Source organism: Procambarus clarkii, chromosome 33 (assembly GCF_040958095.1).
Source record: "Procambarus clarkii isolate CNS0578487 chromosome 33, FALCON_Pclarkii_2.0, whole genome shotgun sequence".
NCBI classification, from domain to species: domain Eukaryota; kingdom Metazoa; phylum Arthropoda; class Malacostraca; order Decapoda; family Cambaridae; genus Procambarus; species Procambarus clarkii.
The window spans coordinates 17,371,138-17,387,590 of NC_091182.1; the positions used below are offsets into that span (position 1 = coordinate 17,371,138).

At 40.9% G+C, this 16,453-nt stretch overlaps 1 protein-coding gene across 1 annotated transcript in view; it reads left to right on the forward strand.

The window, feature by feature from the left end:
• The window catches only part of LOC138370863 (uncharacterized), a 138,641-nt gene extending 126,248 nt beyond the window's left edge, over window positions 1–12,393 (forward strand). The window contains exon 3 of the mRNA XM_069335471.1: window positions 8,126–12,393. Within this exon, the coding sequence (XP_069191572.1) occupies window positions 8,126–8,302 (177 nt within the window). The 3' untranslated portion in view covers window positions 8,303–12,393. The remainder of the gene's footprint in view (window positions 1–8,125) is intronic.
• The last annotated feature ends 4,060 nt before the right edge of the window (window positions 12,394–16,453 follow it).

Below are 16,453 nucleotides of genomic sequence, written 5' to 3' on the forward strand. Positions count from 1 at the left end.
GTCAAGACTACTACTGGCCAGGTATGGTAAATAACGTCAAACAGTACGTAAAACAGTGTCATACATGTCAGAAGGCAGGCAAACCGAACGTCTCCATTCCCAGAGCACCACTGATTCCCATACAGGTGCCTGCGGAACCTTTCCACAGACTCATAATAGACTGTGTTGGTCCTTTACCTCGGACCAGTTCAGGTAACGCCTACATCCTAACCATCCTGTGTCCTACCACCAGATTTCCCATAGCAGTTCCAGTGAAGAACATCACGGCTGCTACGGTTATCAAACATCTACTGAAGATCTTCACTCAATACGGATTTCCCAGGGAGATTCAAAGTGACTGTGGCACCAACTTCACCAGTGATCTCTTCAAAAGGACACTGGAGGAGTTCAACATCAAACAGGTATTGTCCAGCCCCTATCATCCTGCTTCACAGGGTTCTCTTGAACGTAGTCATCAGACCATCAAAGCACTCTTGAAAAAGTTTTGTAGTGAAACCTCAAAGGATTGGGATAAGCAGATTGACCTAATAATGTGTATTTTCAGAAGTCTCCCCAATGAGTCCCTAGGAGTATCTCCTTATGAGATGCTCTACGGCCGTAAGTGCCGTACTCCCCTTAAGGCTTTCAAAGACTCTCTCAGAGATGCCACCTTCAGTGAGCATCAGAATGTGCCCCAGTTTCTTCAAAACCTTCAGCACATTCTAGAGAGAGTCCACCGCTTTGCCCATGATAATCTATTGAAAGCCCAGGTGAGAATGAAGACTCATTACGACCAGACCAGCAAAGTAAGAAAATTCAAGCCGGGAGACTTCGTCCTTGCTTATTTCCCTATCCCAGGTTCACCTTTACAAAACAGATTTTCAGGACCCTACTGCGTCAAAGAGTGCAGGAATAATAATAATTATGTGATAGAGACTCCAGATAGGCGGCGGAAGACCCAGCTGTGCCACGTCAACCTCCTGAAGCAATATAATGGTACTCCTCCCACTGTCTTGACTAACTATTCCACATTCACAGAACCCTACATCCACAGTGAGACCATCCCAGCTTCTTCTCCCGAAAGCACTGACAAGGAGTCGGCGCTTTCTAATTCCAAAATCCTTAATGATCTTCCCAAATGCTTTCAGGATAATAATCGTGCTCCTATGCCCTCTTCTAATTCCACTCTCACCTCGTCAGATAAGCCCTTCATCCTCCATGTCGACGCCAATGGTACCGACGTGGGTGGTGTCGTGATGCAGCAACGAGGCGAGAAGAATACACCTGTCAGCGACTACTGCTACAAGGATCTACGGAACAATTGGCAAGGAGCTACTCTTCCTCATCCTGAAGCTTCAGCACTTCACTCCACACCTGAAAAGTGCTCGGTCCACCATCAATACGGACCACACCACCCTACACCTCCTGCAGCACGCCCACTTCTCATCTCAACGTCTTCTACTATGGGCTTGCTACCTGCAGAAATTCAACCTGGAGACACGCTATACCAAGAGTCTGACAACATCTTAGCCCATGATCTCTCCAGAGTTTATGAAGTAGAAGCAACTCCATCCATTACTCCACCACATAACGACGTACTTCTTCCAGAACCGCAGGCTTCGGGGGAGAGTTGTGACGATAATCTCCTTCAAGAGATTGAGCCTGCTCTTCCCTCTATAATTACGTCTTCACAATTATATAAAAAGACTATGGAAGAAATGTCCAACAACACCAGCAAGGCTTGCCAGGGTGAGCAGAAACGTATGCAACCAGCCACCTGTTCGAACTCCAACCACCAAACTACCCGTTGATCGCTACGGCTCCGCTGATTGGTCGCCGGTCTGGCTGCACCTGCACTCGCCCCCAATACTACCTGATGTCTGGGGTCGCCCCAACATCAGTCCTCAGAATGTTCCGTGCTTTCGTAGCCAGCACTCCTCCCAGCTAGACGTTAGCGTGTACTGAGAGAGGTGGTGGCTTTAAGCCAATATTCCAGCACCTCCCACTTAACTTTTGTGTTGCACTTCTTATTATTTTGCCTTAACGTAACTTTCATTGTGTCATTTAAGTATTCTTATTATTTTGATTCATTGATTTTATTATACATATTTGTTTGTCCATATTTTCATGTTTTGATTTATTTAACGTAATTAAAATTTCATTGTTAAAGTTTTACTTGTGTTTTGTGTGTCTTCTCCTTACCTTACCACAGACGAAGTTCCAGTTTTTCTATTTTTTTTTTATAACTATGTGACGAGGCCATACCCCTAGCCTTAAACAGCCGAACACCAACGCGTTACCGTCACAATATATAGATATATATATAGATATATATATATATATATATATATATATATATATATATATATATATATATATATATATATAATATATTTATATATAAATCTATTTATATATAAATAATCTATTTATGATAACCATCTTTGTAACCTATATGTAACTCCCTCTTTGTAACCTATATGTAACTCCCTCTTTGTAACAAAGTTCAAATAAAGCAAATATATATGTGTACATACAAAAGAATGGGGGTGGTAGAAGATAATATTAGTGTTTAGTGAGTGACCACAAGGTCTCCTCTGACAACCCGTTCTCGCAAATTTAATAAGTCAATATTGACTTATTAAATATGTGCATAGGTGACATACTTAACGTAATAGATACCCTTAAAAAGATTCATAGAAAACACCGACCTTACCTAACCTTGTTAGTATCTTAAGATAAGCATCTTATTGCTTCGTAATTACAATTATTACCTAACCTATACCTATTATAGGTTAAGTAATAATTGTAATTACGAAGCAATAAGATGCTTATCTTATAATACTAACAAGGTTAGGTAAGGTCGGTGTTTTCTACGAATCTTTTTAAGGGTATCTATTATGTTTAGTATATCACCTATGCACGTAGTTAATAAGTCAATATTGACTTTACGAATTTGCGAGAACGGGTTGCCTCTGAATACTTTTTATTTTCTTCTCCGAGGCTATGGGTCCCCACATTGGCACCAGAGGTCTTCCTCACAAACTTTTTATATAATATATATATATATAAATAATATATATATAAAGTTACACCATTTTCAGTATTCGTCATATCCAAGTCTGCTGTGATGCACATGTCTTCTTGCTTCACCACCCTGTAATGAAATATTGTTTGTTACTAATTGTTTTCAATAATACATTATTTTATTATATAATATTTAATTTATTAATTAAAAACCCTTTCCATATTATAGAAAAAAAATAAAACAAGAATCTATATAAAACTATAGAATAGAATAGAATAATATAATAGAATCTATATAGAATCTATATATCATATATATATTTATATAAATAAATATATATATAAATATATATATATATTTATATATATATATTATTATATCCTGCATTATTCCAGCCCATTATTAGAGATAGTAGCCACCTCTTATTTTGGTTTTCTTTCATTATTAGTGCTCAGAAAATTAAATATATCTACATATATAGTCAAAATCAGTTACATTATTTTCTTATTCATAGCATAAATGTTCTCAAAGATTACTAAAAAGAAATTGAATTAGACTACAGCAAATTGGCAAACTTTACCTTGCATCTGTTTCCACCGAGTTTGTTTGGGGCGTTCTTCAACATATCAGCAATACTTGTCTCAACATCTCTTTCAGTTGCATTAGTGTGGGTGTTGATACAGGCTTCTGGAAATTTATAAGAATTAATTAATATATATAATTATAATTCACTTTGCCATTCCCCATTCCACAGTCCTCTCGTCCTTCCCACTTCCCCGTCCCCACATCCTCCCCACTATTCCCACTTCCCTGTCCCATCGTCCTCCTTACCATTTTCCCCTCCCCTGTCCCTTCTTCCTCCCCCACCATCTCCCATTCACCTGTCCCTTTGTCCTCCCCAGCATTCCCCTGTCCCCACCATCCCCAACTCCCCAGTCCCCTCGTCCTCCCCACCATTACCCTCTCCTCTGTCCCCTCATCTTCCCCACCATCCCCCCCTCTCGTCCTCCCCACCATTCCAAACTACCTCATCCGATGCATTCTATAATGGTCTGATGCTTCCATCAGAAAATTGGGAACATCAAATGATCTGATATTCCCATCACTGAAAAATAAGAACAGCTAAAAAAATGAAATGAAAAAAATATAAAAATAAACTATACTCATGAAATGAACAGTATGGTAAACAACACAGCTCAATTTCAATGCAATGTCACACAAAATTATTAAATTGAAATGAAAATAAATTGAAATCTATGAAAATTCAAATTATCAATGCAATCGGAAATATTGAAATAATATCGCAACATAATATAGTGTGGGTTGCTCTTACGTGCAACAGACGGTGCTGTTTTTCAAAAAAGGCATGGTTTTACCTGTCACAAGTGTGGCATCTATACTTATACTCACGAAATGAACGGTATGGTAAACAACATAGCTCAATTGCAATGCAATGTCACAATAACATTTAATAACAATAATAACAATAACATTTAAATATACTTTAAGATATAATATAGAAGAAAATAAGGACATTGAAACGGTTCATGAACTCGATTTCAATAAAGGACACTATGGGGAACTTTGAAAAACAGTTAATGAGTATAATTAGACAGACTTGTTGCTAGGCAGAGGAGTAAATAATGAGATATATGGCAAATTTTGCAAAATATACGGGACACAAACATTCATACCCAAACAAAGCAAAATGCTAGGTAAGAACAAAGCAGTTGGCCCGTAGGGGAAAGGAGATACCCACAAGACTGGAATACAAGTCATTAACAACCACACAAGTACTACACCACACAACAACCGCACTACTACCAGAACTGGACGAATCACTACCAAAACAACACATTGCACATCACTACCAAAACAACACAACACAAGCATTGGCAAAGAATTATAGACCAGTTGCACTAACATCCCACATAATAAAATTATTTGAGTGATCAGGAGTCAGGTTACTAGTTTTCTAGAGACCAATGACCTCCACAATCCAGGCCAACATGGATTTAGTGCAGGAAGATATTGAAATACCTCTTACAGCTATCTCTCATGTCCTCTACTTGTACAGTACAGCTACTTGACCATTACGACAAAATCAGAGATATGAGATAATGATGACACTAACCTCATCTACTCAGACTCCAACCCACTCATATTAAATAATGATGTAAACAATAAATTAAAAAAAAATCCACTTATTAATGTCGACCAACAAACTCACACTAAACATAGAAAGGACCTACAACATCTTAATTGGGAGCAAATCAACAAATGCAATTCATCTACAGTTACACAATGGTAACATCAGAAATAAAAAAGATGGTAAGTTCCTTGGTCTATACTTAGATCTGCCCGAAACACTATGAGTGCTAGTTGCTTTACAAGAATGTATAACTTCAAGTCACTTTACTCTCCCCCAATGTACCTTCTTGTATATAAAGAAAAAATAAATAAATAAACACATAATAAATCAATACTTACTAAATTTTGTCTTATGTAGCAAAGAAGCAGGTCTACGGAAGGCTTTTCTGTTGAGTTCGAAGCCCAGATTACTCGTGGTCTCTGAAACAAGTTAAGATTATAAGTATAAAATTTATAAAACCAAATAATAAATCCGGTATTGCTCAATTTCAGATGCAGACGTACTGAATGATATATCAGACTGTCAGCATGGTATTCGATCTGGAAGGTCCAGTGTAACGAATTTACTCAGTTTCTATGATCGAGCCACAGAGATCTATAAAGAATTCTGATCAAGAAAGAGATCTATGGGTGGTTTTAGATAGAAAACTATAACCTGAGGATCATATTAAGAACCTGCGAACCTGCGTCCGGGAGCATCCCAGACACTGCCTTAATCGACTAAGCTACAACAGGGTAAAAGGGTTGAAACCGAAGTTCTACTGAACTTACTGGATCCCATAGCCTCTCCGAGGCACAAACCGAAGTTCTACTGAACTTACTGGATCCCATAGCCTCTCCGAGGCACAAACCAGGCTTTTACACAACCCCCCCCCCCCCCTGCACCCGAGCTATGTCAACAGGCCGTTCTCCCTCTTCGCCCTTACATCATCACACACAGATCACAATAACGTGATGCATCAAATGAACAAATCCACAAGGGCCGTGATGAGGATTCAAACCTGTGTCCGGGAGCATCCCAGACACTGCCTTAATCGACTGAGCTACGACAGGGTAAAAGGGTTGAAACCAAACTTCTACTGAACTTCCTGGATCCTTTTACCCTGTTGTAGCTCAGTCGATTTAGGCAGTGTCTGGGATGCTCCCGGACGCAGGTTCAAATCCTCGTCACGGCCCTTGTGGATTTGTTCATTTGATGCATCACGTTATTGTGATCTCTGTGTGTGTGATGTAAAAGCGAAGAGAAAGAACGTCCTGTTGACATAGCTCGGGTGCAGGGGGAGGGTTGTGTACAAGCCTGGTTTGTGCCTCGGAGAGGCTATGGGATCCAGTAAGATCGTCCTTCCTTTCCTCCCTAGAATCTGGATGTAGCAGGTGCTCAATTGTCAAAAGTGAAAAAATTTGGTTTGTCTTCCGAATGCACCATATCAGTAAATTTTTTAATAATCTTTTAAAAATAGTAAATGCCACTATTTTTGCAAAATTATTACAAGATCTATTATTCTAATAAGGGTTTGATAAAACAGACTGCCTACTGGTTTTTGGTTGCCAGTTTCCTAAAGTTAATTTCCGTGATTTACACACAAATTTATATACATACAAATACATATACACACACATATATATATGCATATATATATTTATATATATGCATATAAATAAAAAAACAAGTAAATGTAAATAATTTTACCTTGCACCTAGATCCACCAAGCCTGTGTGGCGCGCGTTTCAGTACTTCGGAAATCTAGAACTATCTAGAATCTCTAATCTGCAATGAAACAATACATATTATTGCACTTACCAAAACATGGATGAATGTAGAAAATACAGAACTATCAGCTGAATATCAAATAAATGGATTTAATCTATTTCACACAGATAGATATATTAGATATTATATTCCTTTCCTCCCTAGAATCTGGATGTAGCAGGTGCTCAATTGTCAAAAGTGAAAAATTTGGTTTATTTAACATACACGCCATAGACCGGCTTGGGAAAAAAAGTTCATAAAACCCAGGGGCCATAGACCGGCTATGAAAGAAAATTTGAGAAAACCCTGGGGCCATAGAACGGCTATTTAATCCCCTTGAACGGACCTGTGCATGGACCACTGAGGCATCGAAAAAAAACACGGGCCATAGACCGGCTTGGGAAAAAAAAGTTTGTAAAACCCAGGGGCCATAGACCGGCTATTTAATCCCCTTGAACGGACATGTGCATGGACCACTGAGGCATCGAAAAAAAACACGGGCCATAGACCGGCTTGGGAAAAAAAAGTTCGTAAAACCCAGGGGCCATAGACAGGCTTGGGAAAAAAAAGTTCGTAAAACCCAGGGGCCATAGACCGGCTAAGAAAGAAAATTTGAGAAAACCCTGGGGCCATAGAACAGCTATTTAATCCCCTTGAACGGACCTGTGCATGGACCACCGAGGCATCGAAAAAAAACACGGGCCATAGACCGGCTTGGGACAAAAAAGTTTGTAAAACCCAGGGGCCATAGACCGACTATTTAATCCCCTTGAACGGACATGTGCATGGACCACTGAGGCATCGAAAAAAAACACGGGCCATAGACCGGCTTGGAAAAAAAAAGTTCGTAAAACCCAGGGGCCATAGACCGGCTATTTAATCCCCTTGAACGGACCTGTGCATGGGCCACTGAGGCATCGAAAAAAACACGGGCCATAGACCGGCTTGGGAAAAAAGCAAAATAGCCGGTCTATGGCCCAGCTGATGGCTGTGCATGGATGGCTAATGGCAGTTAGTTATGGAGCTAGTTTAGACTATGTATGTTTAAATCTCTGATTTAAACAGAGCCGGCTAATGGCTGTTAGTTATGGAGCTAGGTTAGACTATGTATGATTAAATCTCTGATTTAAACAGAGCCAGTGTTCAGTCAAATAACTGAATTTATCAAATCTTATCCTTGTAAAATATACAAGCTGATGTGAGATCCCTGTCTACAGGTGGACTGGAACTTCTATCAACTAATCCATACATCCCACCTGTCCCTTACAGCCCACAATCTATTATTAGGAAAACCATCTGAGAAATCTTTAAGGAATTCTGATAATGAAAGAGATCTAGGGGTGGTTCTAAATAGAAAACTATCACCTGAGGACCACATAAAGAACATTGTGTGAGGAGCCTATGCCATGCATTCCAACTTCAGAATTGCTTTTAAATACATGGATGGCGAAATACTTATGAAATTGTTCACCACTTTTGTTAGTCAAAAGCTAGAATATGCAGCAGTTGTGGGGTGCCCATATTGTGTGCCCATATTGGGGTGCCATCACATTTAAACCAACCAAGCCCACAAATACGTCAACATGGACCAGCATTACACCGTCTAACATACTCTGTCAGATGTAACAACTAAATTTGTGAATTCAAGACCTAATCTATTGCATAACACAGTGTTAGTACGAGAAAAACATTACTTACATTCGAAGCCGTGTTTTAAAATGGCGGCGGTCTTGTACTGACGCTCCAAACTGTGTGTTCGTTTGCATATGATGAACGTGTGACAATTTACTACAACAATTATTTAATTATTCTTATTCTTTATTTTACTATTTTTAGGGTACATGAAATTTCCAACTTATTTGCACACAATAATATAATTGCATTGTCATAACCTTTATATATTACGGAAAATACAATGACATGAACGAAGTCAAAGTGAAGTTGAAGTCAAAGTCATTCGCCGAACGTATTAGTCATTTTTTTTCTCCCAAACGATAGGGGATAACAAATCCAAAGAGAATATAAGTGTACAGTAAAGTCAATTTTTTTCAGGAAAGTACATATATAGTTGATTTACAAATATAATGTTGGATTTATAGATAGAGCTAGTGCATACAATACCTAAAGCCACTATAGTAGGCAGTATATATGGACCCCTTACTCAAATCTCTGAATATGTTAGATATTAAGTCCCTGCACATACTCTCATGTGTATTTTATATATATAAAACGCTGCACTGTAATGTCAATCCTGACCTTAAAAGCTTCCTAGAAGGTTGTAACAGATCCCATGAGCACCACACCAGAAACAAATACCTATTTGATATTCCAAGAGTACGACTTAGTCAAACTAGAAATGCTTTACAAATCAAGGGACCTCGAATGTGGAATGACCTTCCCAATTATGTTAAACTGTACCTCTCCCAACCAGTTTAAGATAAATAAAGATAAATTTATAAGTTAAGAAAAATTCCACAAATCAACAACCCTGTTACTGACCCAGTATTTACCCAAGTCTTTCCTAAATCTAAACTTGTCCAATTTATACCCATTGTTTCGTGTTCTATCTTGTGTTGACAATTTTAATACCCTATTAATATCCCCTTTGTTATATCCATTCAGGAAATTGTGGTTGATCTCGAACCCATTGATAATGTGACGACTTATACAGAATTTTGTAACTATATCATCAAGATTGTAACCAGCTTAGCTAAATGTAGTGTGGGGTTCAGTCCCTAAGCCCATATATGTGCCTCTCTAACCATTTAGGTTACAGGGCAAAAACATAAAAACAAAGGTAACTGCAGAAGGCCTATTGGCCCATACCAGGCAGCTCCTATCTATAACAGATAAACACTAAGTACTACCTAATTAACTCAATGTAACCTACCTAACCACCAAAATGTCAGTCCATATCTTTTATTTTAAACAATGCTGTTTTGTTGACCAAATTGTATTTTTACTCTTTTTCTGTCATGTTTCTCCCACCCCTGTGTTTTCCCTTTTTTCTTATTTTTTCTCAACATAATTCATACTTTAATTAGGCGGATCAGGACATCACCTGATCAAACACATCAAACATCGTTTGACCACCATCAAACACACACATTTCGTGTGTGTTTGACGCTCACTGATATGTTCCAGCGTTGTTTTATATATGGTGCTATTCTATCTTATGCTTTGTTGCTCTTTTTTACCTACGGGCTCATAGAACATTCTATTGCGAAAACATTGGCACAAAAATGAATGACGTACATACAATAATAATGTCAGGACAGTGAAATGATTATAAACTTTCAAAGCGCTGTATCGCCCATGTGTCGTCGTGTCACCAATATTGGGTAACAGTTCCGCCACTTCCCACACTCTTGCGGGTGGGCAGCGACCATTATTCTACGTTTATATTCATATCACCGTGTTGGGAATTTCATTGCGAGTACAGTGATACCAAAATTAACGCTGTAGGACAAGTGTGGAAGTGATAACAATCCGAAGAGTAAAAACATTTTGTTGCTCTTGGGCACTCACGGCGAGTCATCTACGTAGGTATTTATTGGGTGCTGGTATTCATATAACTTTTGGTGACAGTTTTTACTGATGTTCTTCTAGAGAATGTTATTGCGAACACGTTGGTACCAAAATGAAATACATAGCTCGAGAACTAAGGTCAGGAGAGTAAAAAGAGTATACACATTTTTGTTTTGACGCTTAAGGTTATTGTGAGTACTCATCGCCTGCCTAGAAACTGGAATTAAACTGGAAACTGGAACTAGTAATTCCATCTATCATCATACTATCATACAAGAGGAGCCACACATCTATGGATCATCCAATAAAATCAGCAGACTTCTAGATGTTACTACTGCTCGGCTTAGACTCGGTTACAAGTATCTCTGGGAATTCTCATTATCTGCTGATGTAGACCTGACCAAATGTAAACTGTGTCAACAAAATTATTCGCACACCCTCCGTCACTATGTGATGGAGTGCAAAGAGATACATGAATTTAGAGACAATTCTATAACCAATGTTCCAGCGATGTGTCAATATTTCATTCAAAATGATCTGCTACCAGAAATTTTAGCCAAATATCCCCAGTTTGCTAACTGTAGATGATAACTAAGTGATTGTAACCTATCCACCACTGCCCACTGGATGGGGGGCGGTGTGCAGGACAAACATATAAATTTTGATACTAGCTCTCCACATATGTCAGTTGCTTAATTTAGAACCTGTACTTGAGGTCGATCTCGAACCCATTGTTGATGTGATGACTTATATTGAATTTTGTAACTAGCTCATCAAGATTGTAACTTGCTTAGCTAAATGAATTGTGGGGTTCAGTCCCTGAGCCCATTATGTGCCTCTGTAACCCTTTCCACAACTGCCCACAAGATGGGTATGGGGTGCATAATAAATGAACTAAACTAACTCACTCATATTGAACTGTTCCATCTCATGTTGGAATATAGTGCTCAACGAGGTGGTGGATGACTTGGCCAAACGTGCCACATCAAAACCTCAAGTTGACATTGAATGTGAATTAACAATGAGACAAGTAAGATTTATACTAATACATTTATACTAACTCTGTTGAGCGTTGACCATTTATACATCAAATCTGTTGATGTGAGCACTTTATTTTAGTCTGCCGTTTAAAGAAAAAAAGAGCATATCAATGGTATATCACAGAAAACGAATTTATCATAAACTCATGTATTTGTCTTATCATATTGAACTGCATTCATATTTTTAATATATAACAATATGAATATACAAATTTCTGTAAATCCCCTACCATGTTGGAATCTGTGGAAATGAATGAGCAAATGTGCTGGCTGAAGGAAACCACATTGGTTTCATTTTGGATACAAATGTCCATGGAGATTCAAAATGGAAACTAATTATAAAGTTGAACCTGCAGAGAGGAGTTTAAGAATCTGTGTTGAGAGTGATTGACACAGCCTTCACAATTATACTTCAGAGAATGTAAACATCTAAGAGTCATTAGAAATATGTGTAGAATAATAAACCCTACATTGTTTGAGTTAGGGAAAACACCATTTGTGTTATATAGATACTAGCTGTTCCTAAAGATTCACCCATTTTGCACCAGCAAGATAACATATAAGATTTTAAGAGTTGACGAATGTTAATCTTCTTGTTTGATAAACTGTGAACTTGAGACATAGTTAATAAGAACATTCCAATTATAACACAACAAAAAGTTTTCAGATTCTTTCACACCACTTTCCAGCAACTTATATAATTTAAATAAATTATTTTAGGGAATAATACATAAATTATATATTTAAACATGATATAGTGTTTAGTGGAATGCATAAGGAGTCAAATTGTGTTAAAAAGAGCGATTTTTAGAAAATTTGGAAAACTACTTTTTTCTGTTCATATTATAACTAAATGGATTTTAAAGGTTTCACTCAGCCAATATATATCATTCACAATTTATTAATGAATTTTACAAAAAAACACCATAAATTTTATATTTAAACATGTAAAAACTATTTGTTTTACATTTGGAACAAAATAATTGTAGAAAAACAATTTAAAATAAAAGCTTTGTGTTTGGATTTTTTGAGTAACAGTTTCTCAAAGGGTCTCCTGCACCATTCTCAATGCAAATCATTCCCACACCTATGGGAAGAGATAGGCGAACGTTGTGTAGATGATTTGTGTTTGCTGGGATGTGTGTTAATAACACGTCCATTTAAGCAAGCAAGCAGACCAATATTACAACGACGTCTCCCTCTCTCTCCACACACCCTTCTAGCAGTGTGTCCACCCACAAACCTCCTCCACCTACGTGCCCTGCCAATCACTTTGTGGCTCTTCCCTCCTTCCTGAGCTCCTCCCATGGGTGCGTGCCAGACACCACCCACCCTCCCTCCCCTCTCGACCCCTCGCGCTCCCTCCCTCTCGACCCCTCGCGCTCCCTCCCTCGCTCTCCCTCCCTCCCGCTCCCTCCCGACCCCTCGCGCTCCCTCCCTCCCTCCCTCCCGACCCCTCGCGCTCCCTCCCTCCTGACCCCTCGCGCTCCCTCCCTCCCGACCCTTCGCGCTCCCTCCCTCCCTCCCTCCCGACCCCTCGCGCTCCCTCCCTCCCGACCCCTCGCGCTCCCTCCCTCCTGACCCCTAGCGCTCCCTCCCTCCCTCCCGACCCCTAGCGCTCCCTCCCTTCCTCCCGACCCCTCGCGCTCCCTCCCTCCCTCCCCGACCCCTCGCGCTCCCTCCCTCCCTCCCTCACCTCCCTCCCCCCCTCCCCCCACGTCTCCCTCCCTCCCTCCCTCCCTCTGTTATGGAACTACTGGGACGCAACCGGGTTCTTCTCTGATGGTAGTAGAGTTTGGGAATCCAGCCCCAAGTTAGTAGAGGCTTTCAAGGGGTGTGTTCCGTAACGCAAGTTAAATTAAAGGGGAAGGGATACAAATGTTCTAGTTTTTCTGATATTTATTTATGTATGGTGGTGCTAAATATAAGTTGCACGCGGTGATTATTACAACACTTATGTACAGTTGCATCTTCCAAAGACACTGGATGCTTAACGATGCTCACTCTGGGTAGCCCTGGTTCCTTCTTCCATGGCCCACGATGAATCCACTATGACTATGACGAATCTACCCTGGCCACAGGCCAGCGAAATCACAGTCCCACTGGGTGCTTCGTCATGGAGGCCTTCAACCACAATCCAGCCTGTAGCTGGCAGGTACCGATCGGCTCCGCTGTGTAGGCCACTCCACGACCGATACTAGGGTTACGTGCCCTAGCCAGGAGCCTCGTGTGACTCGCTGGTCACTCTCCTCATACAGCACCCCAGTGGGTGCTGTATAGGCAGGCTAATACTCTCAACAGAGTTCGTCCGGGGGTGACTCACAGCTTCTTCAAAGCAGACTGGTGAAGAGACCTTGGCTGCCTTGGGTAGACTGATCCATCGTCAAATACAGCAGTCCTAGGTCGACTCTGCAATCAGATACGTCATTAGTACTGGGGATACTACCTGGGGCCACTAGGAAACATCACTTACTAGCTTAGACAGAAACGTCCACCTATTTGCTCCATAGATGGCGTTCACTGTCTAGGCGCCACCTCACCAGAGGTCAGCAGCGGCTACGTTATGAGGCGATTAAGACGGGAATCCAGCACCTGTGGCCGGTATATCCCGTCCTCACTAGATGGCGTTGTCCATGTGGGGTTTTCGGCTGGCGACTCGCAGATGGCGCTAACTTCATGGCTTCATGCTCGGACGAAGATTTTGGTTCGTAACACCTCCCCACCAAAAGAATTTGGTTTGGGTTTCTAAAAAAAAACAAAGGAAACAAACCAAATTAATCAGTGGTTTAGATGCGGGCCAATGCATCAGCTACAACGTTATTCACTCCTTTGATGTGCTCAATCTGGAGGGGATATTGTTGCAGATGTAGACTCCATCTGGTGAGTCTAAGATTCTTCTGTTTAAACTGGGCGAGAAACTTTAGAGGGTTATGGTCAGTTCGTACTAGGATAGGGTGACTATTACTTTATTAGATATACTTCAAAGTGTTGGACTGAACTGATTAAGGCCAACGTCTCTTTTTCTATGACGGAATAGTTGAGCTGACTGGGGGTAAACTACTTAGAATGGTAGGCTACAGGATGTTACACCCCCTTTTCATCTGTCTGGGATATTATGGACCCCAGGCCATAGTCGGAAGCGTCGACAGTCAGGATAAATCTATCCTCAAAACTCGGGGACCTGAGGATTGGAGAAGAGATTCGAATTGCCTTTAGGCTCTCAAAGGCTTCCTGGCAATACTCATCCCACAACAGTTTTACACCCTTCCTCAAAAGATTTGTCAGGGGGGGCAGCGATGGATGAAAAGTTAGGGACAAACTTACGGTAAAAACCAGCCATACCAAGGAAACGCAAGATGTCCTTTCTGGTGGCTGGTGTAGGATACTGGACTATTGCCTATACCTTGCTGGCCTTTGGCGCAATCCATCCTCCTCCAACCTTATGACCTAGAAAGATGACAGGTTTTGGCAAACGCAGATTTGTGCAGGTTGACTACCAACCCTGACTGGAGCATGGCCTCGAAGAAGTCCTGTATGTGACGTAGATGGTCCTGCCAATTAACATCATATATTAGCACATCATCGATGTAGACCAAGGTGTTTTCTACGTCACGCAACACAATGCCCATCAGCCTCTGGAAGGTGGATGTTGCGTTTTTCATCCCAAATGGCATCACCTGACATTCAAACAGCCCGTCGGGAGTCACGAACGCAGAGATGGGTTTGGCCCTCTCCGTGAGGGGAACTTGCCAATAGCCCTTAAATAGGTCAAATTTCGTCAGGTAGCTAGCTTTACCTATGGCATCGAGACATTCTTCTACCCTGGGGAGAGGATAGGTATCAGCTACTGTGACCTTATTCACCTGGCGATAACAAATACAGAAACGGTATTTCTTACCAGGTTTGGGCACTAGTAGTATCGGGGATGACCATGGGCTCGTGCTTGGGGCTATTAGATGGTGTTTCAGCATGTATTCCACCTCATCTTTCACCACCCTTTTCTTCAGGGGGTTGAGTCGGTAAGGGTGTTGCTTTATAGACCGGATCCCTTCCTCCAGCATGACATCATGCTGTAGGACAGATGTTAGTCCTGGAACATCTCTGAAGATTATCTTGTACCTCTGGATCATTTTCAGCAATGATGGTTGATCTCCTTCGGCCACATGTGTCAACTTTGCCTGCAATTTATGTAGAACCTCTGAGTTAGTTAGTACCTCCTCAATGTCATCTTTAGTTGTCACCATGGTTATTGGGAGTGTATCTCGGCCCTCATATTTTTTTAATCATGTTAACATGAACTAAAGTTTCCTTCTTTCTGCGGTCTGGAGTGTTAAGAAGGTAATTATGACTAGTAACCTTCCTTAAGACCTGGTATGGACCTACAAATTTAGCGCTCGAACTTCGTCACTGTGGGAGTACATACCAAAACTAAATCCCCTATAGGAAATCCCTTTGTTTGGTTCTCTTATCGTACCTGCTCTTGGTGGTCTTCTGCATATCCTCTAAGGTTTTCTTTGCCATTTCCCAAGCAGAGAACAGGCTGCCTTTATTTGTAGACAGCCAGTCCACAACGTCTACGTTGGTCTCCTCGTCCAGCCAATGGTCTCGTGCCACTTCTAAGGGACCTCTCAGAGTGGCCATAAACCATCTCGAATGGGGAGATTCCTAGTGATTCATTAGGCACTGATCTTACCGCAAATAGGAGGTAGGGTAGGTCTTCAACCCACTTACTCTGCCGGTCATAGGAAAACTTCCGAAGCATGCCCTCCAGTGTCTGGTGGAAACGCTCCAAAGCTCCTTGTGACTCCGGATGGTAGGCACTGGAGGTAATCTGTTGGATTCCCAGGTCGGTGATCTGTTGGCGAAACAAACGTGACATAAAACTCGATCCCTGATCCGTCTGAATGGTCTTAGGGAGACCATATCGCGAGACGAACCAGAGTAGATGTTTCACCAAGACCTTAGCTGTGAGGGGTC